General features: G+C 35.8%; 1 protein-coding gene across 1 annotated transcript in view; it reads right to left on the bottom strand.

Moving 5' to 3' along the window:
* BRWD3 (bromodomain and WD repeat domain containing 3) overlaps positions 1 to 25,792 on the bottom strand; it is a 153,704-nt gene extending 127,912 nt beyond the window's left edge. Inside the window, exons 1-6 of the mRNA XM_068962335.1 lie at positions 25,762 to 25,792; positions 25,565 to 25,623; positions 25,332 to 25,361; positions 24,868 to 24,927; positions 12,761 to 12,911; positions 11,010 to 11,108 (exon numbers count right to left, since the gene is read on the bottom strand). Of these exons, the coding sequence (XP_068818436.1) occupies positions 11,010 to 11,108; positions 12,761 to 12,911; positions 24,868 to 24,927; positions 25,332 to 25,361; positions 25,565 to 25,623; positions 25,762 to 25,792 (430 nt within the window). The remainder of the gene's footprint in view (positions 1 to 11,009; positions 11,109 to 12,760; positions 12,912 to 24,867; positions 24,928 to 25,331; positions 25,362 to 25,564; positions 25,624 to 25,761) is intronic.
* Positions 25,793 to 26,237: the final 445 nt, after the last annotated feature.

Genomic DNA, 26,237 nt, shown 5'->3' with positions numbered 1-26,237 from the left:
TACAACCTAATATAATCCTGAAATAGGAAATAATTTTAACATCAAAAATTCTATATTATATTCTTCAATATTCCCTCTACCTGCAAGACACTGAACAAAATCAGCAGGGATTCTGGTATCTATTAAATTGGGTTTTACTGGAAAGTTTACCAAGATCCAAAGAGTATTCTGAAATGGCCACATCAGAGTTGTTAGACCACTCTTCTACTCCACTCATGCTCTATTTACATTGGAGAAAAATCTGTTTTAAAATTATTTTACATTGGCATGGAACATTGAACTGGTGTTAGAAAATATTTCTAGGCTAAACAAAGGATTGTCGATTCAACAAACAAGAACATCCAGAAAAGCCTTTGTTGCTCGCTCAGTCACGTCCAACTCTTTGCGACCCCATGGACTGTAGCCTGCCAGACTCCTCTGTCCATGTAATTCTCCAGGCAAGAATACTGGAGTGGGTTGTCATCCCCTTCTCCAGGGGATCTTCCCAATCCAGGGATCAAACCCAGGTTTCCTGCATTGTAAGCAGATTCTTTACTATCTAAGCCACTATGAGAAGCCCTTAAACAAAATAACAAATTGTTGTATGCTGACCATGTGTTTCTAAAATACTTATAAGAACAAATGTTGAAAGAATCAAAATCTCTTTGGGCCTGAAAGAGTAAACCATCAGCTAGGGCTGAAAAAGAAAAAAGCAGCTCTGCAATTAATCAGGCTGTGAAGACAGACACAGATAAAGCCAGCTGCAAAGTTAACAGGAAACACTGTTCCTCCCAAGGTCATGCAGCAGTTGTAAACTATCATAATAACCCCTTCTTTGGGTGATTACTGCTTTCTTACCAATGATGCCCCCATCCTCACTTTGGTATTTTCATTTCTTACTGGAACAAGATACCCATTTCTTATACTTCCCTGTTTCATGACAGCACCCAACCCCTAGTTAATCCCCACTTCTTTCAATTTGCCTCAGAAGCAGCCACCAATCCAGAACTAATCCTGGCTTCCTTCAGATTGACCTCAGAATTCTTCAGTGGTAAGCCAAAATTCACAACACACTTCCCTCCTCCCTCTTGTCCAAAGGCCTTCCATGGTCCCTCAGGAGTACACTCCCTCCCTATGAGTCAATAAATCTGATTTTGTCAGACTACAGGCTTGTTCCTGGTGGTCTCCATCTAATAAGACCTTAACAAGGTAAGTTATTTTGAATTACCCTACACATTCAGCAGTTTAGTACTGACAAAAGCCCTCTCCACTCCAAAACAAAAAAATTCATGAACCTAAACCTGAAAATCATTAAGCACAAGAAACTTCACTTCCAATAAAGATGAACAACACACTGAATTCTACTCCTTATATCACAGGAAATATCAGTGGTGCTAAGAGATAATAATGTTTAACCAAAACCAGGTAACTACTCTGTGCGACCCTATGGACTGTAGCCTGCCAGGCTCCTCTGTCCATGGGCTTCTCCAGGCAACTACACTGGTGTGAGGTGCCATGTTCTCCTCCAGGATCTTCCCGACCCAGGAATCAAACCCATGTCTCATACATCTCCTGCATTGGCAGGCAGATCCTTTACCACGAGGGCCACCTGGGAAGCCTGGTAACTACTATATCTGCTAGAAAAAAACACTGTATCTTCAACTTGGCATTAAGTTCGAGATAGCAGACTCTAATATGTTGTCCTGCTTGTTTAACTTATATGCAGAGTACATCATGAGAAACGCTGGGCTGGAAGAAGCACAAGCTGGAATCAAGATTGCCAGGAGACATATCAATAACCTCAGATAGGCAGATGACACCACCCTTATGGCAGAAAGTGAAGAGGAACTAAAAAGCCTCTTGATGCAAGTGAAAGAGGAGAGTGCAAAAGTTGGCTTAAAGCTCAACAGTCAGAAAACTAAGATCATGGCATCCGCTCCCATCACTTCATGGGAAATAGATGTGGAAACAGTGTCAGACTTTATTTTGGGGGGTTCCAAAATCACTGCAGATGGTGACTGCAGCCATGAAATTAAAAGACGCTTATTCCTTGGAAGGAAAATTATGACCAACTTAGATAGCATATTCAAAAGCAGAGACATTTCTTTGCCAACAAAGGCCCATCTAGTCAAGGCTATGGTTTTTCCAGGGGCCATGTATGGATGTGAGAGTTGGACTGTGAAGAAATCTGAGCACCGAAGAACTGATGCTTTTGAACTGTGGTGTTGGAGAAGACTCTTGAGAGTCCCTTGGACTGCAAGGAGATCCAACCAGTCCATTCTAAAGATCAGTTCTGGGTGTTCTTTGGAAGGACTGATGCTAAAGCTGAAACTCCAATACTTTGGCCACCTCATGCAAAGAGTTGACTCATTGGAAAAGACTCTGATGCTGGGAGGGACTGGGGGGCAGGAGAAGAAGGGGACAACAGAAGATGAGATGGCTGGATGGCATCACCGACTCGATGGACATGAGTTTGGGTGAACTCTGGGAGTTGGTGATGGACAGGGAGGCCTGGCGTGCTGCAATTCATGGGTTCGCAAAGAGTCAGATACGACTGAGCGACTGAACTGAACTGAATATGATGCCTATAGCATCAAGAAGAGATGTTTTAAAATCCAGTAAAACAACTCCGTAACAGTAAAGCAAAGTTGTGACCTTCTAGGAAATAGTAGCTATACATCTACCTCAAAGACAAACCTCAGGAACGTGGGGGTAGGGTAGAGGATGAAACAGAGAGAAGCCTACTTTCAGCAAAAGCTTAAGATAATCAAAACAGTAAAAGGCTCAGCCAGTAACTGCTAACCAAATAAAAGACATAAGGCTTTATACACACAAGGTAGAAAAGATTATTGTTCACAGATCAGGCTCCTTATACTACACCCATCAACAACATCTTCAAATACAGTTTTTCAGAAAACAAGCCTTATTTAAAGAGGGCTAAAATATTCTTGGATTAGTCTTTTTGTCTTTTACAAAAAAAGTCACATGATTAACATTTATAGTTATATATTTTTATTTTAATTAGAAAATAGAATAATAGCATATATACCACTTTCTGATTGGTTAAAATGTAGTTCAACATATCAATCAGCTCCTATAAACAGAGAGTACTATAACAAACCAAGGAAATACTCTGTCAAAAACATCAGACTTCCCTGGTTGTACAATGGATAAGAATCCACCTGCCAGTGCTGGTGACATGGGTTTGATCTCAGGACCAGGAAGGAAGATCCCACATGCCACGGAACAACTGTACCAAACTACTAAGCCCACAAAACTCTAGAGCCCGTGAACCACCCAAGTGCCATAGCTACTGAAGTCTGTGCTCTCTAGGGACCTGAGAGCTGCAACCACTGAAGCCCATGTGCTTACAGCCTGTCTTTCACAACAAGAGAAGCCACTGCAATGAAAAGTCCGTGCACTACAATGAAGAGTAGCCCCCACTCCTTGCAACTAGAGAAAGCCACACACAGCAACAGAGACCCAGCACAATCAAAATAGATAAATAATTTTAAAATGTATACATAAAAAAAGAACATTGGAAATTGACTCATGAAATTCAGTGTCACCTCAAGATTTAAAATGACTAGTAGTATTTTCTGTGTGAAGCTTGGTTTGGGACTTCCCAAAATAGCTCTGCATGCATGAGTGCCTGCTAAGTCACTTCAGTAGAGTCCAACTCTTTTGTGACCCTATAGACTGTAGCCTCTCAGGCTCCTCTGTCCATGGAACTCTCAAGGCAAGAACACTGAAGTGGGCTGCATGGCCTCCTCTAGACTATCTTCCCAACCCAAAGATTGAATTCATGCCTCTTAGGTCTCCTGCATGGGCTGGTGGGTTCTTTACCACTAGAACCAACTGGGAAGCAAATTAACATAAAGTCTCAAAAGAAGCCAGGAAAAAAAAAAGAAAGAAAAATGAATTTTAATAAAATCTGAAAACTGTAGTAGAAGCAAAACAGAACTATTTCTTTCATGGATTTGATGCTACTATGAATCAAATTAGGTCTCTGAAACCTTAATCACATACAGTAACAGCTTTACAGTCTTTAAGGCTGATGCCATTCCCACCCCCTTAACACCCATCCACAGTACAATTTAAATAAAACTAGTAAGTCCTAAGGCTATTGGTATTCATGGTCATTGAATGTCTTATTGCTAGATAATATTAAGATATGGCAAAGAAACAGTATTTATAATTCCATTCAGCCTTTCTGCAAAGTTCTAAACCTTCATTTTACTATATTCTTCTAAACCATTTCGTTTGATTTGGTTATTATACACAGACGTTTTAGACTGCCTTTTCTTCCAACTAAACAAATCTATAACTGTTTTCAACTTCCCTTTGTGAACTATAAATATAAAGTTCTATTTCTATAAAGTACTGAGTAAAATGTATATAACAAGTACTAAAAGACCCTTTTAGAATACTTTGATGTATGTTGAAAGAAAATACTAAAGAAATGACAAAGAATGATAAGAAAAGGAAAAAACTGTCCATAACAAAATTAAACAGAAACTCTTTTTTCATTATACTTTACATGATCATACGAAGACAATAAAATCTATTTTCCTTCAAATAAAACAAATAAAATTATTTGCCCTAATATTAATACAATGTTGATTCCAGAAATGGATACGAGGGGCTAGAAACTCACACAAACTATAAAAAACCATAAAAATGCCTTTAAAAGGGATGCTTCCATTTCCATGTAACAGCAATTATAGCACTTCCATTCATTTAATATTTAGCGAGGACTCACAATGTAGAACATACAAAAAGACTGAGTTTATATTCCACTTCTAATCACTTGCAGGTGTGACAAGAATCCCTTGCTCCTCTCCAGATATTAAAAAAAAGGTAATAACTTTAGAAGCAACTTGCTTCATGAACAATTATCAAGCACAAAAAGGAGGAAGGTGAAGTGAGGGAAGCAAGCAACAAACAGCAAGGCTTAGCCGAAGAGTGATCCATGGGCAAGAGACAAAAACTACATAAAATCAGAGGAAGGATGAGAAATATTCCTGGCAGAAACCCTGTCACCTCAGCCAAATAAGGCATAAATTAGACTCCTTTCTTTCAATTTATATTTACATATTAAGACAAGGCAGATTTCCCACCTCCAAGTGAATTCTGGCTTTAAGTGTGACATATAACCATAGAATGGCCAATAAGTCAAGAGCCAATCAATGCTAAATGGAAGCTTATGAAAACAAATAAATATTAATTTGTCTATAGAGTTAATGTAAGTCTCCTGAGCTGTGCAAGGTATAAATTACAGGCCTACTATGCAAATTATAGGACACTGCTATATGTCAACTGTACTAAAGATAAAAGGGGTAAAACAAGAAAAGGTTTAGAGTGTTACTGCATCATAATCTTCACTCAGTTTAGAAATACAAGAATGTACATTTGTTCCTTGGGTATTACATTAAGCCACAAACTAAAATGAACAAGCTATCTTGCTGCCATTTCTATAATTTTATGAAAACTGTTCAGAATGTGATAATTAGGACAATTTCTGAAATCTTTACCATGATGGGTAATAACTATAATACTAGTTCTTCCAAATATCCATTTTGAACAGACATGAAACAGATTTTTAAAATTATTTCTGTACTGAAAAACTAGCTCATAGCAGATTTGTGTTGGTGTGAAATTATATTTACAAATTTTAGTGTGACCACTACAGTTTCCAAGACAACTACTAATTTTTAAAGGGATAAAGAAGTAAAAATACGTAGTGACTAGAGTACAAGATCTCAAACAATACTACAAATATTAATTACATATGCCCCAAGATTTCTTTGAGTGGCATTACGTATTAATACTGTTTTGAACAAAAAAGGACTCACAGACATAGGAAACTTATGAATACTTAAAGGGATAGTGGACAGGAAGGGAGAAAAATTAGGAGATTGGGATTAACCTATATACACTGCTATTTATAAAACAGATTAAATAAGGACATACTATATAGCACAGGGAACTATATTCAGTATCTTAACCTATAATGGAAAAGAATCTGAGAAGTAGATAAATATACATATAACTGAATCACTTTGCTACACACCTGAAACTAACACAACATTATAAATTAACTATACTTCAATTTTAAAAAAAGGTTAAAAAAGATTAAGACAGAGACAATATGAAAAAATACTATTTTTAATTCAGTTCAAGTTTCTTCCTCTGATTTAATTTGACACAAAGCAAAATCAACTTGATTAGTTGAAGCATACAGCTAACGAGGTAGAATGACTGGAGCTTAGACCTATAATAATGTAAATACAGGCACTGTCCCTGCCCTAAAGGAATTTGGAAATTTACTCCTGGTACACTTAAGTCACATACATTTAAAGTACTACAGTTGTTAGCCTGAAGAGTATGTGGGAAGTAACTCCCAAATTTCATTCCATGCTCCCTCCCCTCCATTTCATTAAATTACTAAATATTGTTGCTAACTGCACAGAAGATGGAAACATTTGAATACATAATCCAATATAGTAGAGAGTCCAGATAAGGTCAAAATTTCTTGGATTTGGCCAAAGACAACTGTAAAACTCTGATTGGAAAAAAAAGCGGCACAATGTGATTTTTAAAGTGAATTAGTAAATTCATAATAGGAAAACTTAAAAGTCAGCTTCTAAGTACAAAAATTGGAAACACTCCAGGTTAAGTATGTAGAGTGAATATTAGTCATAGATTATTAACAAATTATGCACCTATCCAAAGGCTACTTACTGGTTCCCACATAGGTCTAGATATGCACTGTCCATTAGCTATATGTGCTTACAGAACATCAAATTACTTAAAATTTCACAAAATTAAAAACTTAGGGGCTTTCCTGGTGGTACAGTGGTAAAAAAATTCTCCTTCTAATGCTGGGGACACTGGTTTTATACCTGGTCCAGGAAGATCCCACATGCTGTGGAGCAACTAAGCCCATGTGCTATAACTACTGAGCTTGTGCTCCACAACAAGAGAAGCCACTGCAATGAGAAGGCTGCACATTGCAAACAGAGAAAAGCCCACCAAAAAAATAACTAAAATTAAAAAGAAAAACTTAGACCTCAGATACAATAGCCACATGTGACTAGTGGCTACTGTTTCAGATATCACAGGATAGAACATCTCCATTATCACTGAAAGTTCTATTGTATAGCACTATTCTACATAAAAGGTCAGTTAAAATGAGTGCCAAGAAATGACTAGTAAAATTCTAACATTACTGAATAAAATTGTAAATGTGGGACATATCTATTTACAATAAAAATTCTAAAGAAAGTTGGAATAGAAGGGAACATTCTCAACCTGATAAAGAACATCTATAATCATACTTAATGGTGAGATTGCCCACTTTCCCTATAAGATCAGCAACAAGGCAAGGACATCCAGTTTCATCACTTCAATTCACCAGTGTACTTCAGGTACTAGCAGTTCAATGCCAAAAAAAAAAAAAAAAAAAAAAAAACACTATAAAGCAAACAAGATTAGAAAGGATAAATTAAACCTGTTTTTACTTGCAGACAACATGATCATCCATGTAGAGAATCCAAAAGAATCTCAAAAAAATAGAGGCTATTTGATGTAGTTAGTGGAATTGTAGATTTAGTGATATATATACACACATACATATATATGTATATTTTCTATTTACTGAAAACTGAAATTTTAAAATATACAATTTAAAATATCATCAGAAACCCAAGAAGTTCTTAGGGAAAAATTTCATCACAAAACATTGCTGTGAGAAATTTAAAAAGATCTAAATAAATGGAGAATTATACTATGTTCCTGGAATTGAAGGCTCAATGTTGCTAAGATATTAATTTTCCCAAAATTCATCTATAGCTTCAAAGTAATCCCAAACAAAATCTACGTCACTTTTTTTAATAGAAATTGATACTCTAATTCTAAAATTATACCTTGCTAGTAGAACACAGAATGAGATAGCTACTTTCGAAATAAATTGACAGTGTCTTAAAGTTAAACATGCACTTACCATATGATCCAATAATCCACTACCTAGCTATTTACCCAGAAAAATGAAAATAGATGTTCATGCAACAATGTGTACAAGTATATTTATAGGCCTTTATTTATAACAGCCAAAATAGGGAACCCAAATGTCCATCAACTGATGAATGAACAAACAGACTGTAGTATATCCATACAACAGAATACAACTTGGTGAAATGATATGCATGAATCAGAAGAATTCGGTCTAAGCGAAATCAAACAAGCACAATAGGCTACATACTGTATAATTCCATTAAGATGACATTCTAAATTAGGCAAAAGTACAGTGATAGAGATTAGTGGTTTCTAGGTATTGAGGAATAGGGACTGACTCTAAGGAGGCATGATAGAAATTTAAGGAGTGATACAAATGTTCCATATTTGTATTGTGCTAATGGTGGTTATATAAACGTATACATTTGTCAAAACTCATTGAACTGCACATTTAAAAAGGCAGAACTTGGGAATTCCCTGGTGGTCCAGTGGTTAGGACTCAACTTTCACTGCCAGCCAGGTTCAATTCCTGGTTGTGGAACTAAGATTCCACAAGCCTCATGGCAGGGACTAAAAGAAAAAAAGGGGAGAACTTTTTTATGTGAATCATACATACACCATAATGTACTTGACTTAAAAAAAAATAAAAGTAATATGGCTAATTCTCAATCTTTTGAGTGCTGTAAGTGTAGATCTATTACAAAGTACTGGTAACATCTGTTGGTTCTGGTTTGTTTTTTGGGCTGGGATTGAACCAGGACCTTGGCAGTGACAGCACAAAGTCCTGACCACTGGACTGTCAGGGAACGCCCCATGAAATGGTTCAGAAATAAACGAAAGACAAGCAGTGTAATGTATGCCAGCCACATACTTCTCTGGGCTATGGATTTTTCTTCTGTAAATAGGGGTTTACAACCCAGTTTCCCAAATTTGTTACCAGGAAACTTTCAGAATGTTACAGGGAGAATGATTTCCACTGTCAAATTACTTAGATAATGTTCTCCCAAAGATAATTCACAATGCATTTTAGTATATGAGCAGTCCTACATGTAGTCATTTTTTCCCATATTTTTTTTTTAAACTCAGTGTTTTTCAAATTTACTTGACCAAGATAAGAAATAATATTAATAAAAGATCTTTCTCATGCTAAGATTCTTTTATAAAACCTTTAAGACTTACTTTCATGATTAAGCTTTATTTACATGGGGGAACTATAAAACTGATTTAAAAGTAGCTATGGAAAACTATACCCCACCATGAGAAAACTATTTCACAGGACAAATTTTAAAAGATCTCCTATTCATCTTATTTACTTTCCTAGTCAACTCCCTTGAGTTTTTATCAGGTTCTGAATTCTAAATATGTTGAACTTAAGTATCTTGACTAGTACATACTACATGAAAACATATCATATTTGAACTATCTCTATTCTAATAGCTCCTCCCCAAATAACATGGTGAATTTAAGAATGTGAAAGCATCAATGACAGGCACACTAAAATTCCTAAGCAATTAACATTATGAATAACAAAGTGATTAAATCAATGTAATTAGTGTAAAAAACCAACAAAAGTTCAAATGCATATGTGCAGTATTAGAATTTTTTAAAAGAAAATAATAAAGAAATATTGAAAACCTAATACTCTAAAGACTGCTCTTCAGGACTTCACATGTGACCACTAAAGGAAGCATAAAGCATATAAACAATATTGATAGTATGGCTAAAACTATTATATCATCTGAATATAATACATGAATAATAAAAGCTATCTCAATTTATTCAATCAATTAACTATCAATAAAGCTTAAGGGAAAAGTGAACACCAGAAAATTCTGGATAGTGAACAAACTATCCCGGAAAATGAAAAAAAGTGTTAAAAACACCATGTCAAATTAGACCGAACCTAGTAGGCTACTTTTTCTGGTAAAACCCAGGCTATCAAAGAGTACTGTTGGCAATATAGATCAAAGGATCCAAAATTACCTCAATAATGCTTATGAATCTTTTATCAATGACTTCATCTAAATATTTAAAAAATTATTTCAAGTCTAAATTTATTTAACCTCTTTGGGTAAATAAATTCTATAAGCTAATTATGTATTCTTATTTTTCAATTTGAATTAAGGCATACTCTCTAGGCACTAGGCACTAAATAAAGTAATTTAATTTTTCAGAAGACTGAGAAAATAGGAAAAGAGTGGCAGTTACTCATCTGTCTGCTTGGTTCTATACAGTCTTTGCAAGAATTAACGTTAGTATAAACGGTTTTGTTAGTTAGATCTTCTCAGGAAACACTACTAGCATTTCTTTACAATGTTTTGGCCAGAGATGACCCAGGATAATATGAAAAGGACATATGAATTTCAGTAAACTACATATAGAAAGGGTGATATTTCCTTCTTTTAATAAAGATAAAACTTATTACATCATTATAAGTTTGGCAAGCAAATATAAGAAAAATGTATTTTTATTTCGTTCTAAAATCTGTGTTTATATAGTTCCCTGTAAAATCTTTGAGCTTGGCACAGAAATATGTAAATACACTTCCATATGGCTAAAAACACCTGAAGTATATAAAAAAGGAAATGCTTCTGCTAAGAAGAAAGAAAAAGACAGGAGAGGAGAGAAGTGGAGGGGGAGGGGAGGATGGGAGAGGCAGAGAGGGAAGAGGGGGAAGGGGGATAGGGAGGGGAAGGGGCGAGGAGAGAAAAAGGAGGGGTCTTAAGAGGGATGGGAAGGAGAGGGGAGAGGAGGGAAAAAAGAAGGGAGGATGATTGGGGGGGAGGGGAAGAAAGAAAATGAATTTTAAAAAGTCACCTTTCACAAAACTATGATTATATTTGCTTTAAGTAAAAATGCTTTAAAAAAATTCTGGACCAACCATGAAACACCTCAAAATGTAAGCAGTTCATTTACATTTCAAATTTAATTCTGGTACCTATTTTTGGCTTTATAATGAGTTCAGGAAGGAACAAATCAAGACTGTGTTTATAACTCACATGGACATTACTCACCCACATTTGGAGGTTTCACATAATTTACAGGTAGTTCTGGAGGTCTGCCTCTATGTAGAGCTGCAAAAGCAGAGCCATTCCATAGTGTACTCTTACAGTCTATACAGAAAGATTCAAACGTTAGTCAAGGCATAGAATATTTCTTAAACTGCACCTCAGAGGCAAATGTCTATTTTCAATTTCATTACTATTAAAACCACAATAAGAAAATAACATATATATGTTTAAACATGCTATAATCTATATTATGACAGGTAAACAAACACCAATGCCTTCATGTTATCATCAGGATATTTTATTTTTTGTGCTGATCTAGAATCAAAGCTCTTATTATACATATCTTTGAATCTTCTGTAAATGTCATTGATTAATAAGGTTTTAAGTTTATATTGGTCTCCTTCTGGATCTTTAGGCTTACACATGTCTACTCATATAAAACTGTATAAGCAAGGAAATGAATACAGCACAAGTATGCCAGGTAAAGTTGAGAAATTTATACTTTGTATATGCTCATGTTATGGAGTGACTGCCAGTACTGTAATAGGTAACAACACTACGTATCAGATGAAAACTGAGTAAAAATAGTTGTGTTTTTGTCTTTAATGTTTATGTCAAAATTCAAGCAAATATGAAATATTCCTAATAATTCAACTTTGAAACAAAAGTATTCTACTCATCTCCCGAAAGATGTCAAGCTAACTGAATTGAAGAATTTCCTTAAATTATCAAATGAGATAATAAAAAACTGGTATCATTTATGCAACCATTTATTTATCTTTGTGAATTAGGATTTTTAAAAACATTTGCTAAAAAAGCAAAACAGAAATAAATTGGTTGCTAGATAGACCTGAAATCTTTAATTCACTAAGGCATCCTTAACATCTAATTACACATTTTTATGTTCAGAAAATTCTATCTATATAATTTACATACTGGGGTTCCATGTAAAACTTTGGGGAGGACTTCCCTGGTAGTCCAGTGGTTAAGAATCCATCTGTCAATGCAGGGGACAAAGATTCAATCCCTGATCCAGGAAGATTCCACATGCCATAGGGCAACTAAGCCTGTGTACCACAACTACTGAGCTCACATGCCACAGCTACTGAAGTCCTAGAGCCTAGAGCCTGTGCTCCCCAACAAGAGAAGCCACTGTAATAAGAAGCCCAAGCACCGAAACTAAAGAGGAGCCCCTGTTCACTGCAACTAGAGAAAGTCTGCACACAGCAACAAAGACCCAGTGCAGCCATAAATCAATTTATAAATTAAAAAAACAACTTTGGGGAAAATCTGTAAAAGATTGAAAAACATTGGAGTAGAGAAACTTATTGAAAAATGATGGATTGATACTTTTGTTTAAATATCTTTAAATATAAACATCTTGACAGATCATAAATTTACCTGTTATGAAATACTCCTTGTGATTAGAATATCAGGAGTCAAAGATTAAGAACATCAAAATGTAATGAAAGAATATTTTACACATTGATACTGTACTAATCAGAGCAGTGATCTTTTGAGATCTCTATTCCACAGGATTACAAAGAGATTTTCTATTCTTTACCTCTACAGTATTCACTGTTTTACAGAAAAGGGCTCCATTTAGGCCTCTAGAAATTTACTTGTACACTAGGAAAATAAAAACAAGATTGGCAAGATAGGAAACACTAGAATAAAATTAGTATTTAGAAAAGCCTGGGTACATTTCATTCACATAAAAATATTCCTTTCTCTAAAAACTATAAAAATCTTACCTTTGGCATCCCTTAACAGAGACTGCCGACCAACACCAAGTAATGTTTGTACCCCAGGAACACTCTGAGGGATCTCCTTATCTAGTAAGGGACCAATCCGCTCACAAATTTTAAGGAGGTAGTCTGGAGGAATGTGTGCATTGGCTGCCACCTAAAAAGCATAAATAAAATACAGGAAAACAAATTTGTTTTAAAAACATTACCAACCTGCTCCAACGTGGAACAAACTCAGCCATTAAAAGAATTCACTTGAATCAGTTCTAATGAGGTGGATGAAACTGGAGCCTATTATACAGAGTGAAGTAAGCCAGAAAGAAAAATACCAATATGGTATACTAACACATATATATGGAATTTAGAAAGATGGTAACGATAACCCTGTATGCGAGACAGCAAAAGAGACATAGATGTATAGAACAGGCTTTTGGACTCTGTGGGAGAGGGAGAGGATGGGATGATTTGGGAGAATGGCATTGAAACACATATAATATCATATATAAATGAATCGCCAGTCCAGGTTCGATGCATGATACTGGATGCTTGGGGCTGGTGCACTGGGATGACCCAGAGGGATGGTACGGGGGGTGGGGGTGGGGAAGGAGGGAGGGGGGTTCAGGATGGGGAACACATGTATACCTGTGGCGGATTCATGTTGATGTATGGCAAAACCAATACAATATTGTAAAGTAATTAACCTCCAATTAAAATAAATAAATTTATATTTAAAAATAAATAAAGTACACAACAAGGAAAATAACATTTTAAATATTTAATACTTCAACCAAATTTAGGAAACAGCCACAAAGAATTAAGCACCATTTAAGCAAATATTAACATGTAAATGACAAGGCAGTTTAACTTATTTTTACATGTTTTGATTAAATCATTTGCTTAGCTGTTAATCTTATACAAAAAAGTGTTACAAAACAGCAAAAATGAGCATGTCTAAAACCCAAAGAAGTACAAAGATGATGGCTAAATTCTACTAGTACTTGATCATCAGTGATAAACTGATCAAGAATCAGAGAATCTAGATTCTATATAAATGATAAGAATGCAAAGTTATTACTTCCATAAAACTCCCACTTAAGCCCCTTTAGGATTAACAGTACATATTTGCTTAATTAAAGCAGCACTCTTTCCCTAAAAAAGCTAACTGGTTTTCAAAAGAGTATAAAATTAATGATAATTTTATATACCATGTTCTAAACAACTAAGCTATGTACTCAAAATTCAATGCAACAACTCATTTTTAAAACACAATTTTTGAAGATGGTTAACAAATGCAGACAGGAATGAGACAATAAAACAACAAAAGTGGTTTCCATTTTTTATCTAAGCTAGTGTTAAAGTTACTGATGTGTTTCACCAATACCTAATTATTAAAAGAGTAAACAGAGTAAACTAGAATATTAAAAATCCTTAGACAAAAAGAACATCTACATTCTCATCTTGACAAAAGGTCCTAAAATCTATCTAGTTATAGTTACAATGCCATTTTTTTTAAGTGTTATATATAGAGAGAAACACATATGTGTGTGTGTGTGTGTACCTGCCATCACACAGGACACACATCAATATATTACCACCAAATCAAGAACAATATAGTGCAAAAGGTAATTTTGTAAATCATCCTTAATGATCACCAGCACAAGAGATTTTGTGTGTTCTTGATAAATATTGGTTCACTGAATCAATGAATAAATGAAAACCAAAGTCTACTTATAAACAATATCAGAAGAATTCACAGAGGAAAAATGTTTCTCCTATCAGATTGTTTTCTTAGGAAACACAGGTTGAAGAACTACAATCGAACATGTACGTAGGATCTGGGGATAAGTGATCTACTATGACTTTTTAAAATTACTTATTGCCAATTATCTTTTACAAGCCCTCTCAAAAAACTTTTTTTTTTTTTTTGCCACATGACATGACATGTGGGATCTTAGTTCCAGACCTGGGATAGAAACCATGCCTCCTGCAGTGGAAGTATTAACCACTGGACCATCGGAGAAGCCCCCACAAACCAATTTTGATCTACCCAAATCACTGGGGCCTGCGCAACTGTCATGGTGGTCAGGAAGAATGGCAACTTAATCTGATTACTTTTCATTTGCATCTGGATTGGGACAAAGGATCAAGCAAATTCTTTCAGTTATTTCACACAACTCTAGTTGTGTTTCTAAGCAATTAACTACATAGAACTAAAATAATACAAGTAATATTGAAGTCAAAGCAGGTGATGATTCAATTTAAAAGCCATTTTTTTTTGTTACCTAGAGCCTGGTGGGCTGCCGTCTATGGGGTCGCACAGAGTCAGACAGGACTGAAGCGACTTAGCAGCAGCAGAGACACTGATGGGCTTCCCTTAAAGAATCCACCCGCAATGCAGAAGACCTGGGTTGGAGACCTGGGTTTGATCTCTGGGTTGGGAAGATCCCCTGGAGGAGAGAAAGGCTACCCACTCCAGTATTCTGGCCTGGAGAATTCCATGGACTGTATAGTCCATGGGGGCACAAAGAGTCAGACACAACTGAGCGACTTTCCCTTTTCAGAGACACTGATATCCTAGAATCCTAGTTTGTAATTCATCCTCTCCACAAGAGGGCATTCCTAAATAGGCCTACACACAAATATAATTAGTAATCCCAAAAATATATACATCACAAAGAAAAAAGCCTTAAAATACAGCATATTAACATCTATAATAGTTTGTGCCTTTTTCCCAAAAAGCTGTCTTGTGTAAACTGGGCTTCTGTTAACATTTTCCACCAAGTAAATGTTATAAAGCTTTACACATGATGGTAGTTGATGTCTTCAGTGGCATTTTCTATTCTATCAATTTTCTTTTTTTCATTTCATTACCATCTCAAGAGTTACAAAAAGCTAACTACCCTAGAACTTGTAATATACGGTAATATATACCCAGAAAATAGGCGTTCTCTGATATGAATTTTTAGACTTACCATCTTATAGAAACCTGTCAGATTTATGTTTTTATGATTATATAAATTTTATTAAGAATCAAGCAGCAAGAAAAGGACAAATAAATAAATATAATCTTACTTCCAAAAACCCTTACTACTTAAAGTTGAATATTCCAACAATTATGTCTTAAACTAAAATCTTAGGCCCTCTGGCTACTTCATTTTATAAAAACAATGATGTTTAGGGACTTCCCTGATGGTCCAGTGGCTAAGACTCCAGACTCCAGGTTTGACGGTTGGTCAGAGGACTAGTTCTCACATGCCACAACTAAGAGTTTGAATGCTGCAACTAAAGATCCCACATGCAGCAACAAAGATCAAAGATCCAGCGTGCCGCAACTAAGACAGATGTGTGTGTACACCCAAATAAATAATGAAAACAAATTTTTTTAAAAATGATGTTTGATTTTCAGGTGTGTGTGTATGTGTATGTGCGTGCGCACACAGGTGTGCACGTGCATGCTCATTTCTGTCTGACTCTTTGTGACCCTGTGGACTGTAGCCTGCGAGGCTACTCTGTCCATGGAATTTTCCAGCCAAGAATACTGGAATGAGTTGCGATTTTCTCCTCTAGGGGATCGTCCCAACCCAGGGATTGAACCTACACCTCTTGTGTGTGTCTCCTGCATTAGCAGGTGGGTTCTTTACCATTTGTACCAATAATTATATAAACTTTTTATCATTTCCTCAGTAATTATTTTAAAACACAGAATCATTAATTAAGCAACTAAAACAAGGTTCATCTACTCTCAAATTCTCCCCCTTGAAAATTTGTATTATAAACTATTAATTTTTTTCACAAGTTTGCTTTTCACCCTATACAACAGAAAAATTACTCAACTTCTAGGCAGTCCCATTCAAAAATTCATTCCTCTAAAATCAGTAAAAATTTGATTATAAAACAGTACTAGAGGAACATAGATTCTATCAACACAATGGCAATAACAATATTTTTGAGTTTGAAGATGTTTTCCTCCTTTAAATAAAATTAGCAGGCTTCCAGACTTTATCAGCACAGTTTTTGCAATAATAGTTCCTTCTAAATCAAACTTCAGGACTTTTAAGTGGTATAAACGTTTACTTCAACCCATGTTCTTTGATTAATGCTGGAATTTCTTAAAGGTGATCTTTTTAAACATAAGAACTCTTATCTACACTCAGTAATTATATTTCTAAGTTCTTTTAAAAATTCTATATTAGAATTACATGTGAATATAATGCAATATATAATAAAATATAATATCAAAAGTATGTATTAAAATATTCTATGAAATTAATGCCTTATTAAAAGTCATTTTTTGATTAAAACTCAAAGCATTCTAATTTCAATTATTTAACCAAATTTCTCTTTCTGGAATATAATGACCAACAAGTAACAGAAGAAGTACTTTCAGATTGGAGGAACAAAACCATTCTCTAAAAACACAGTTCAAGAGTATAATACAAACTTCTGTATTATTTTGTAAAAAAAAAAAAAAAAAAAACTCCAAGGAGTTAAATTATAAAACTTTTGAACTGGAAGAATCCTTATATATAATTAACTTAATTCCACATCTGAGTAGGAAAAACAAATTCAGAGAAGTGATGTCCAGTGGTCACAATGAATGGATAGCAATCTGGGTCTCTCTATCCACTGTTATTTCTATTACTGCCCCATTAAGGCAACTGAAAAATAAAAGTAATTAACACAAAGACTGCAAAAAATTAAAACTAACAAAAATATAAATTAAAACTAACTAAAAAAATAAATCTGAATGCTGCTAAGTCACTTCAGTCGTGTCCGACTCTGTGCAACCCCATAGACGGCAACCCACCAGGCTCCCCCGTCCCTGGGATTCTCCAGGCAAGAACACTGGAGTGGGTTGCCATTTCCTTCTCCAATGCATGAAAGTGAAAAGTGAAAGTGAAGTCGCTCAGTCGTGTCCGAATCTTCTCGACCCCATGGACTGCAGCCCACCAGGCTCCTCCATCCATGGGATTTTCCAGGCAAGAGTACTGGAGTGGGGTGCCACTGCCTTCTCTGGAATAAAACACAAAGGGTCCCTAATCTCAGGGGGCCAGGCCTGCACCAAGAGCTATATTTGAAATACTAATTTTCAGATGGCCATGATAGTATTTTTACTTTGGCGTTTTGAAATAATAGGATCAGACAAGTAACCAAAAAATGAAGAAAACAGAATTGTGTATTTTATTTTCTAACTAAAATCATGACTACACAGGAAAAATGAAGAATGAAACTGAGAACATATGCTCAAGAAGTAAAATGCAACATTTTATTTGAGATTCAAAATGTTCTTTTTCTCTGGTGGAGGAGGGGGAAGAGAAAAAGCACATGCACACTTTATCACAGGACTTTTTGATATCTAGGGACAGAAAATGAAACAGATTTTGAAAAATACAGCAAGGCTTTAAGATAAGCATGATACTCTGAAGTCTAAGAGCCTGAATTACTCAGGTTCTAAAACTGACTAGCAGTTACTCCTTTTGTGAGTGTGATACAGTAGAAAAGACTTGGATTTGAATTTTTCCAGCATCCCCAGGCTCCTACTTATGTGACCTGCAAAGTTATTCTGCCTCTCTGACTCTGAGCTCCCTCATCTGTAAAACAGGGAGTAATGATAGCTACTTAATATTATTTGTAAAACAAAAACAAAACCATTCACTTACGCATTCATTCATTCAGACGTTTAAAGTATAGGGATATAATGAAAGATTAAATTGCTGCCCTAAGAGAATCCATAGTCCGAGTTGTGAAGACTAGTAGATAGAAACAAATCAAATCTACAAGTGCCCAGAGGTTTAGTACAGAGAGCTAAAGGAATAAAGTACAGTACCTCATTCACACTGGGGTAGGGGTTTATGTCCAATTTCACACCTGGATTCGAAGTGAAAGTTAACAAGAGAGACAAAGAGAAAGCATTCCAGGCAAAAAGAAAACACTTTGCGCAGTGCCTAGTACATATATCTCCTCAAGGTTTAAGATGTATCTCCACAACCTTAAGTTTAAAAAAAAAAAAAAAATCAAACACTATCTGGAGTACCATCTGATTTTGAAGGAAAAAAATGCACATACTTGTACAAAAATGAATGAAAGTGACCATTAAAAATTAATAGTTTATTTTCTGCTTGATACATTCCAGTAAAATATAAATGTCTACAATAATCCAATATTATCTTTATAATTTTAAAAAATTCATTTTAATATTTGATGAATTTGAAGGAGAAATGAAAAACTGAGCAGTAAAGGAAATAAAATAGGCCTTCCCATTGAAGTAATAACACTGGTTAACAGGGTGGGCTACAGTGTTAAGACTTCCTATCACTTTCTTTTGAAAATATTAATCATTGTTCATAGCATCTTTTAATTAGTTTTAAGATTTCCTCAGAAATGAAACAGGCAGAGCAATCCACCTAGGGCTCAAGTATTCTCTGGGTTATACTGTTTCAAGAAAGTACTAAAAGTACTATAACCTTGAGATCAGATGATATCAAGACAAGAACTAGGGACCCACCCACATTCTAGAAGTTTCTCAGGAGAGAAAGGTTCAATGAAAAGAACTCCATACTAGCTAGCAGATTAGCATATGTAAAAAGTATATACCATGAAACACTTTTTTTAAAAGTTAAGAAAATTGAGCAAATAAGAACTAGCTAATTATAAAGTGCCATGGTAGGTACTAAAAGGCATAAGAAAAACACTTTCAACAAAGTAATATAAAGTACAAGAAATAAAGTATCAGCCATGTGTAGAAAATAAGATTAGGATAAGAAGAAATCAATCAGAAGGGTTGAGGATCCCTGCAACAAGACATGGGAAAAACATACCTCCAACTTCTTAAAAATCAGTGAATACTGTTCCAGTATTACACTGAATTATTTCCTATAATTCATAAAAATGCAAATAACACTAAATATCTTTTGATATAATGATCATTCTTTGAATTAACACAGATGCACTTCAAAAACACTCATTTGGGGCTCAATTCTGACACTTTCTAAATGCTCTTTTTTAAATGTTACTATTATATATGCCCCTTACCTTATTAAAAAAAATTACTAGGAAAATTGGGTAGTGATAATTAACTAGCTAAGAAAACAAATTATGTGGTCATAATTCTTCAGATTTTAATGCTGGTCATTCAAACTCTCTGTTCTATTTTTAAAATATAGTAAAATGTAGTAACCAACTTATTTGTACTTATTTGCATTCTTTCATATTTAACTCATTTGGTCCACATAATAACCTTGCAAAACAGGTAGGGGTTCTTATTTTATAAATGAAGAAATTGATTCTCTGCGAGGTTAAGTAACTTGCCCAGGGTGGCTCAGCAAGTAATTACTACCCACAAAATTCTATTTGAAAAATGTTAAAGGCATCTCTAAAATATGACATAAACATTAAATTGACTTTAAATTACTATTTAATCCCTACAAAAAATTTATTAATCAATCAATAACCAACATCAGTAAAACTTTAACAAAAACACACAAACTAAACTTAATAGTCAAATGTCACAAAGGTTCTTTTGGGACAAAATTTTATAAGAAACATTCACCCAATACAAATTCTTACTCTCTTCATTTCCTTAATACCATCTCATTTGTACTGAGATACCAGTTTTCCTAGGACTGATGAGAAATCTCCAAAGGGATTTTAATCACTGAAAATGTATTCCTAGAGCCCAAGTGTTGGGGGAAAAAGCCAAGGATCAATCCAGATGAATAGCTAAAACTGATGTGGCTCAAGCAAATCAGTAGTGAAGAATATCAGTTTCCAGACACTGATTGCTGTCTTCCATACCTATCATTTAGCAATATATCCACAAGGAGGTCAAGCAGCGCATGCCTTTTGGTTTCCCACAATGCATTCTGTTGCTAACTGGCTGTGTGTTCACATAACAGTTAATAAGTCACACATGCTTAAATTGCTTCCACACTTAGAGATGCAATAACCATGCTATTAGCACTCAAAGATTATTCTACAGTTCTACTAGACAATTTAAGCTATTACTAGTAACTAGAGAACAAGAGCTGGGTAAGAGGAGAAAAATACTGGTATGTCTGTAATTCAAATATGGTATTTAAAGCAGTTGGTGAGGATCAAATGAAATAATGTGAAAACATTTTTAAACTTAAGTATGTTAAATGCAGGTATAAATTCTTATAATGGCATATATCACCATAGATGTATTACTTTTAAAGATACGAGTAAAGATTAAAATCTTGATAAAGTTTTCTTTTTTTTAATATAGCATAAAACTGCTTCAAATCTTTTCCATATAAAACAAAGGCAATACAATCTATGACACTCCAAATGTAAGCACTAACTGGGTGGTTTCAATTCTATGGATGAAAAATGCTGAATAAATGTAAAAATATACATCACACCTAAAGATAATTATGTCTCTGGTTCAGTCTTATGATAAAAGTACCCACGAAATAATTCAAAAATCTTAAGGTATGTCTTTAAAAATGTTTCCAAGTCATCTTTCCGATATGTAAAATTTGTGTATTAACAAAAACTATTCATTTAAACACACATACACACACACACACTCCTCACTGCTCTGTCATTCCTAATGATCATCCCAGTAAAGCTCCAAGGAGGAAGCAATAGAATAGTGAACAATTCAACAGGGTCACCACAAATGAAAGGACATTTGTAATTACTTAAATTATCTACCTTAAGAAGAAGCAAATCAAATTCTATTATATTGTAAGTAAGTCAAGCAGAAATAAAGAAAAATACTCAGATCAAACTTCAGAAACAATCATCCTGACTTCAAATCTCTCCCTGTATTATTACAAAACTCTGAAAATTAATTTAGAATTTTCTAATGTCATAATCAAAAATGTTACAGTTTAACATATACTAACAAACATTTCACCAAGACTCTTCTTTAAAAGTCACTTTATATCCCAACATCTTGATATTTGGCTACAAGTAGGTTTAATAAAAAAAGCACCTTTCCTGGTGTTCCAAATTATAAGTAAAACACTAAATCAGATTTAAGAAAGAAAAAGAGGGATTTTTAGACTATGTAATAGTAACAGTAGTAATAAGTGTTGATGAAATCCAACATATTATCTTAATATTATTCTGGATAAATCAAGTTAAGCAGTATAGTTTTTTACAATTCAATTAAAAATATACATATGGACAGAAAGGCAGGATTTTTGTTTCAAGTAAGTAGTATACATGACCATGCAACTTCAATTCAGTATTTTGATATCCTTGTTTATACTCCTTTGCCTCTTTATTATGCACTTGTATTCTTTCCTTTTAATATCCCAGTACATTTTAAGTTTGAAATTTTGCAATATAATTTAACATATAAGGTTATACTAATTAATAATACTTTGTCCTAAATTTCAATCAAAAATATGTAGCTAAATCAAAGATCACAGTTTAAATCCATTGTTCTAACAGCACTTTAAAAAATACCCCAAGAAAAAATCCATCTCTCCTACAATGAAACCACTCAAAATCTCACATCAGATTTGAAATCATTTTTATCAACAACTGATGAATCTAGCAATCAATCTAACACTACACACTCAGTTCTCAGCCACTTCTTTTCCTTCTGTTCAAATTCTCATTCAGCTCTGTTTCATCTCCCGTTACAAAGAAATCTATAGGTAGAGCACAGACATATGACTAAAAATAAAACCTCATTATCAAAATGTATTATCCCTAGAAAAATTAGATCCTGGTGTGGAAAAATAAAAGCCTATATGTACAATATAAAAATTAAGTTAAAAACAAAAAAAAATAACACTATCTAAACTAAGGATAATATTAATAGAGAAATTCTGTGTATATAAAAATTAAAAATGTATAAGGAATTATAAAAACAATAAATTTAAAAGATAAAGGTGAAAATCAAGTATACACAGGAATATACAAATGGATTAACAATAATTAAAAAAATAACTTGTTAAAGTAAAAGTCTCACTAACAGAAAAGAGCTAATTAAATAAACAAAATAAAGAGGATTATTTTCACCTATTAAAGCCACCAAAAGATTTTAAAAATTCATTCTAAGTATCTAGATGGTTAGATTATAAATTAGTACAATCTCCTGGAGAGCAATTTTATAATATATAAAATGGATGAGACCCCTGACCTGATAACTCCACTTCAGAAATATAGCCCAGGAAAATAACTGGGGATAAAAAAGGGGGAAAAGCAGAATGACTACTTAACTATGCAAAGATATTAGTGAAAAACTGCAAGTAACCCAAATGCTCAACTAGCAATTGAGTTCTAATCACAGCAACTTAAATAAAACTGAATCTTTCCTTGCCATTAAATAACAATAGCTATTCAAATATAGATAAGTATATGTAAAAGTGTTAAGAAAATATAAAGCATAAAATGGATACTAATTGCAAATACATGAAGACATGCCTTTACAATATAAGGAAAGAAAGTCTAGTAAACTGGGCTTTATTTTTTTGTTTTTCTCCCTGTGTGTTTGTGTGTATATGTGTGTGTGGTTAGAAGACTGTATTTTTAATATTTTTGATGCTCATTTCCTTTTTACCACATAAAGTTAATTTTTTAAAAGTGTTTTCCTTTTAAAAAATGCTACTTGCTTAAAATGGTACACTTAGAGACAAATAAATGTTAACCAAAAAATTTATCGATACAGCTTAGTATGAAGCACTATTTTCAAAACCACATTAGTCATGAAGTGTTAAAACATATTGGTAGGCATTGTTGTTTTTGCCCTTTTTTGGCAGGACTTCAGTCCAACAAACAGTTCTGACTACAAATTAAATAAACTGGAAATACATGCAGTTTTTCAGAAATAATTTTTATCCGAGAATTTTTGCCATTAATAATAGTACAGATGATGGAGTTTATCCTTATCGCAAGTATTATACCATTTTCTGTGCTTTGCAAAACTAAAAAAATTAGATCCAGTAATTAGCATGGCTTCATTCTTGTAATTTAATACAAAGAAAAATCAAATGAACACCAAAGTAATTTAAATATTGTCTTGCTGAAAGCAAACTTTAAATTATATTATTTATATTTAGAGTCTACCATACCCCTCCAACTTTAACTTTAATGTTCCTCCATTCGGATCTTATCGGAAGGAAAAGTGGCTGAATTTAGATTTTAGTAACATCATACCTTTCTCCTTCCATTTCCTTCCAACTGACTGTGCCAGTGGATAACAGGAGGTAACACCCACCCCTCAAATAAAAGGATCACCTTTCTGTGTGTCAATGCCAAACAGAAGGTGCATTTACACTATGAATTATATCTATAAAACAAGCAACAGTCAATCCAGTGCTTTGGGTACTTTACTAAAATATATTCTATTTTAAAATTTTAAAAACCATCGTTGTCTCATTGTAAATCCCAAATCGTGCTTCATTAGTCCTCAAAAAACGCATAATCTATAGTTCTTATATAGCGAAATTTTAACTACACAAATGCGATTTAATAACGACTAAAGCAATTTTCTAAAATCTGAGATATACAATGATTATGCTATTATTCCGCAGTCGATTATCTAAACCTGGCAAATTGTGGAATTAGCTCGATGCTCCCTATTATTTTTAATTGTGCTGTTTTTCCCTAGTCCCGGGTCTGTCAATTCCCCTTCGGAAGCCCCTTCGCCGTGCGGCCCGACTGCTCCCCCCGCAAAAAAAGGCTAAACCTGGCCTCAGTTCCCGTATTTTAAGCCAGGACCAACCAGAACCCAGTTTTCTTCCACTAATCCGGAACTCCCGGCTGTTACCAACGCTGTCATTGGCCAGCGTCAGTCCTTGGTACGTGCCCCAAGATAACCCCCGGGTTTCTCTCCTTTTTCCCCCTACAATAGGCCTTTCCTGATGTTTGTAACATATTTATAAACCACAATACAGCATCTCAGATAACCAACTCACATTCTTCAAAGTTTTCGGGTGGAAACAAACGAGGCCAAGGGGAGGGCAAGATACCTTTTCTCCGACTCGCCAAGAGGGGGGAAGGGACGTTCATCGGCTCAGCACGGAGCTCTAGAGCCGCGTCGGTAGAAGGGTCGGGGGTAGGTTGGGGATACAAGGTGGTGGAAAGGGAGTGAAGAATGAGTTGGGTTGAGTTGAAATGAAAACTTTACTCACCAGATCCTCGAAGCTTCTTCGGTGCTCTCTCCCCTCCCAGTCTAAGCGGCGCGGAATAAGCTAGGGGCCGGCAAAAAGAAAGGGTGGAGGGGGCAACGATAAAGGCCAAGCCTCTGCTCCGCATCAACCCGACCCAGCTTGGGTCCGGGTCCTCGACCCTTGGCGTCTTTATTTCTCTGGCCTGATAGCTGTTGTCTCAGAGCTAGACGAGTGTGGGGGGGAAGGAGGCCGAGGAGGAGGAAATCCTGAAAAACCACCTCCCACAGGCATAAAATGGGGTGAGTTAGGACCCCAGAGATATCCGCCCCCTTTGAAGGAAAGAGCCGGTTCACCCCTGTAGCAACAGCTATGAGTGCCCAGATCCGAGGCTCCCTCCCAGCCCTTGCCCTCCGCCCCTTACTTGCCCTCCCCTTCCTCCAGTCTCACCCAAACCCTACCCACCTCTTCCCGAAGGGGCTACGTACCTGATGCTCCTCGAGTTCCTGCACTAGCACCTGAGCAAAAGGGAAACACGGATTATGACGAGCAGCTGGGGCCATCACCCATTCCTCCCTCCCCAATTCGAACCCAGCCGCTGACTGTAGAGCTACTCAAGGCCGGCCTTTACCTCAACCACAACGAAACTGCACACTCTGCTGCCTCGATTTCCCCATTGGGACCATTCCCCAAGACTCCCAGATCTCCTTCCCCGTCTCACCTGAGCGGATTTGTTGCAGGGTCCGGATTGCAAGAATCTAGCGATCAGGTAATACAGCTCTGAGGAAAAGGGCGGGGGGGGGGGAGGGTGGGAAGAGGTTGAGAGGGAGGCAAAGAGAAATAGAAGCTTTTTCAAAAGAAACTGACAGCCGCCGCGCTAAGCCCCCATCCTCTTAACCCCCGGACACAGCCACCCACCGGCTTCGATCTGGGTAGGTGCCGCCGCCATCCTTTTCCTGGGGGGGGGTTTGGGGGCTTCGCTCCAGAGGGGCTGGCGGGGGAGAGTGGGGGCGCTGTCTCTATTGTGGTGAAGCCCCCATGCCCAGGAGTCCCGCCGCTTCCGCCGCACTCCGCGTCCCAGTTTCGGTCTTTCTCGGATTCATCGCATCACGTTTCGACCCATAGATATTCTAGCCCAAGAGCTGAGGAGGCGGAGGAGGAAGGAGAGTAAGAGAGAGAAGAGGAGGGAGGAGCCGAAGTGTCGGAGGGGTGGGCGGGGGCAAAGGGGGTGGAGAGAGGGGAGGATAAAAACTGTAAGAGGTAACTGCAGCGCTCGTTGTCCGCCGCCAGGGGCACTAACGCAGCCGCCAGTCCTCCTCTCTCCTAGACGGCCGCGGTTGCCTAGCTACTACTCTCAGAAGGAAGGGGAGGTGCTAACTGATGGCCGACGCTCT

The sequence above is a fragment of the Capricornis sumatraensis genome, chromosome X, assembly GCF_032405125.1.
Source record: "Capricornis sumatraensis isolate serow.1 chromosome X, serow.2, whole genome shotgun sequence".
NCBI classification, from domain to species: Eukaryota; Metazoa; Chordata; class Mammalia; order Artiodactyla; family Bovidae; genus Capricornis; species Capricornis sumatraensis.
This window is presented reverse-complemented; position numbering and strand designations above follow the sequence as displayed.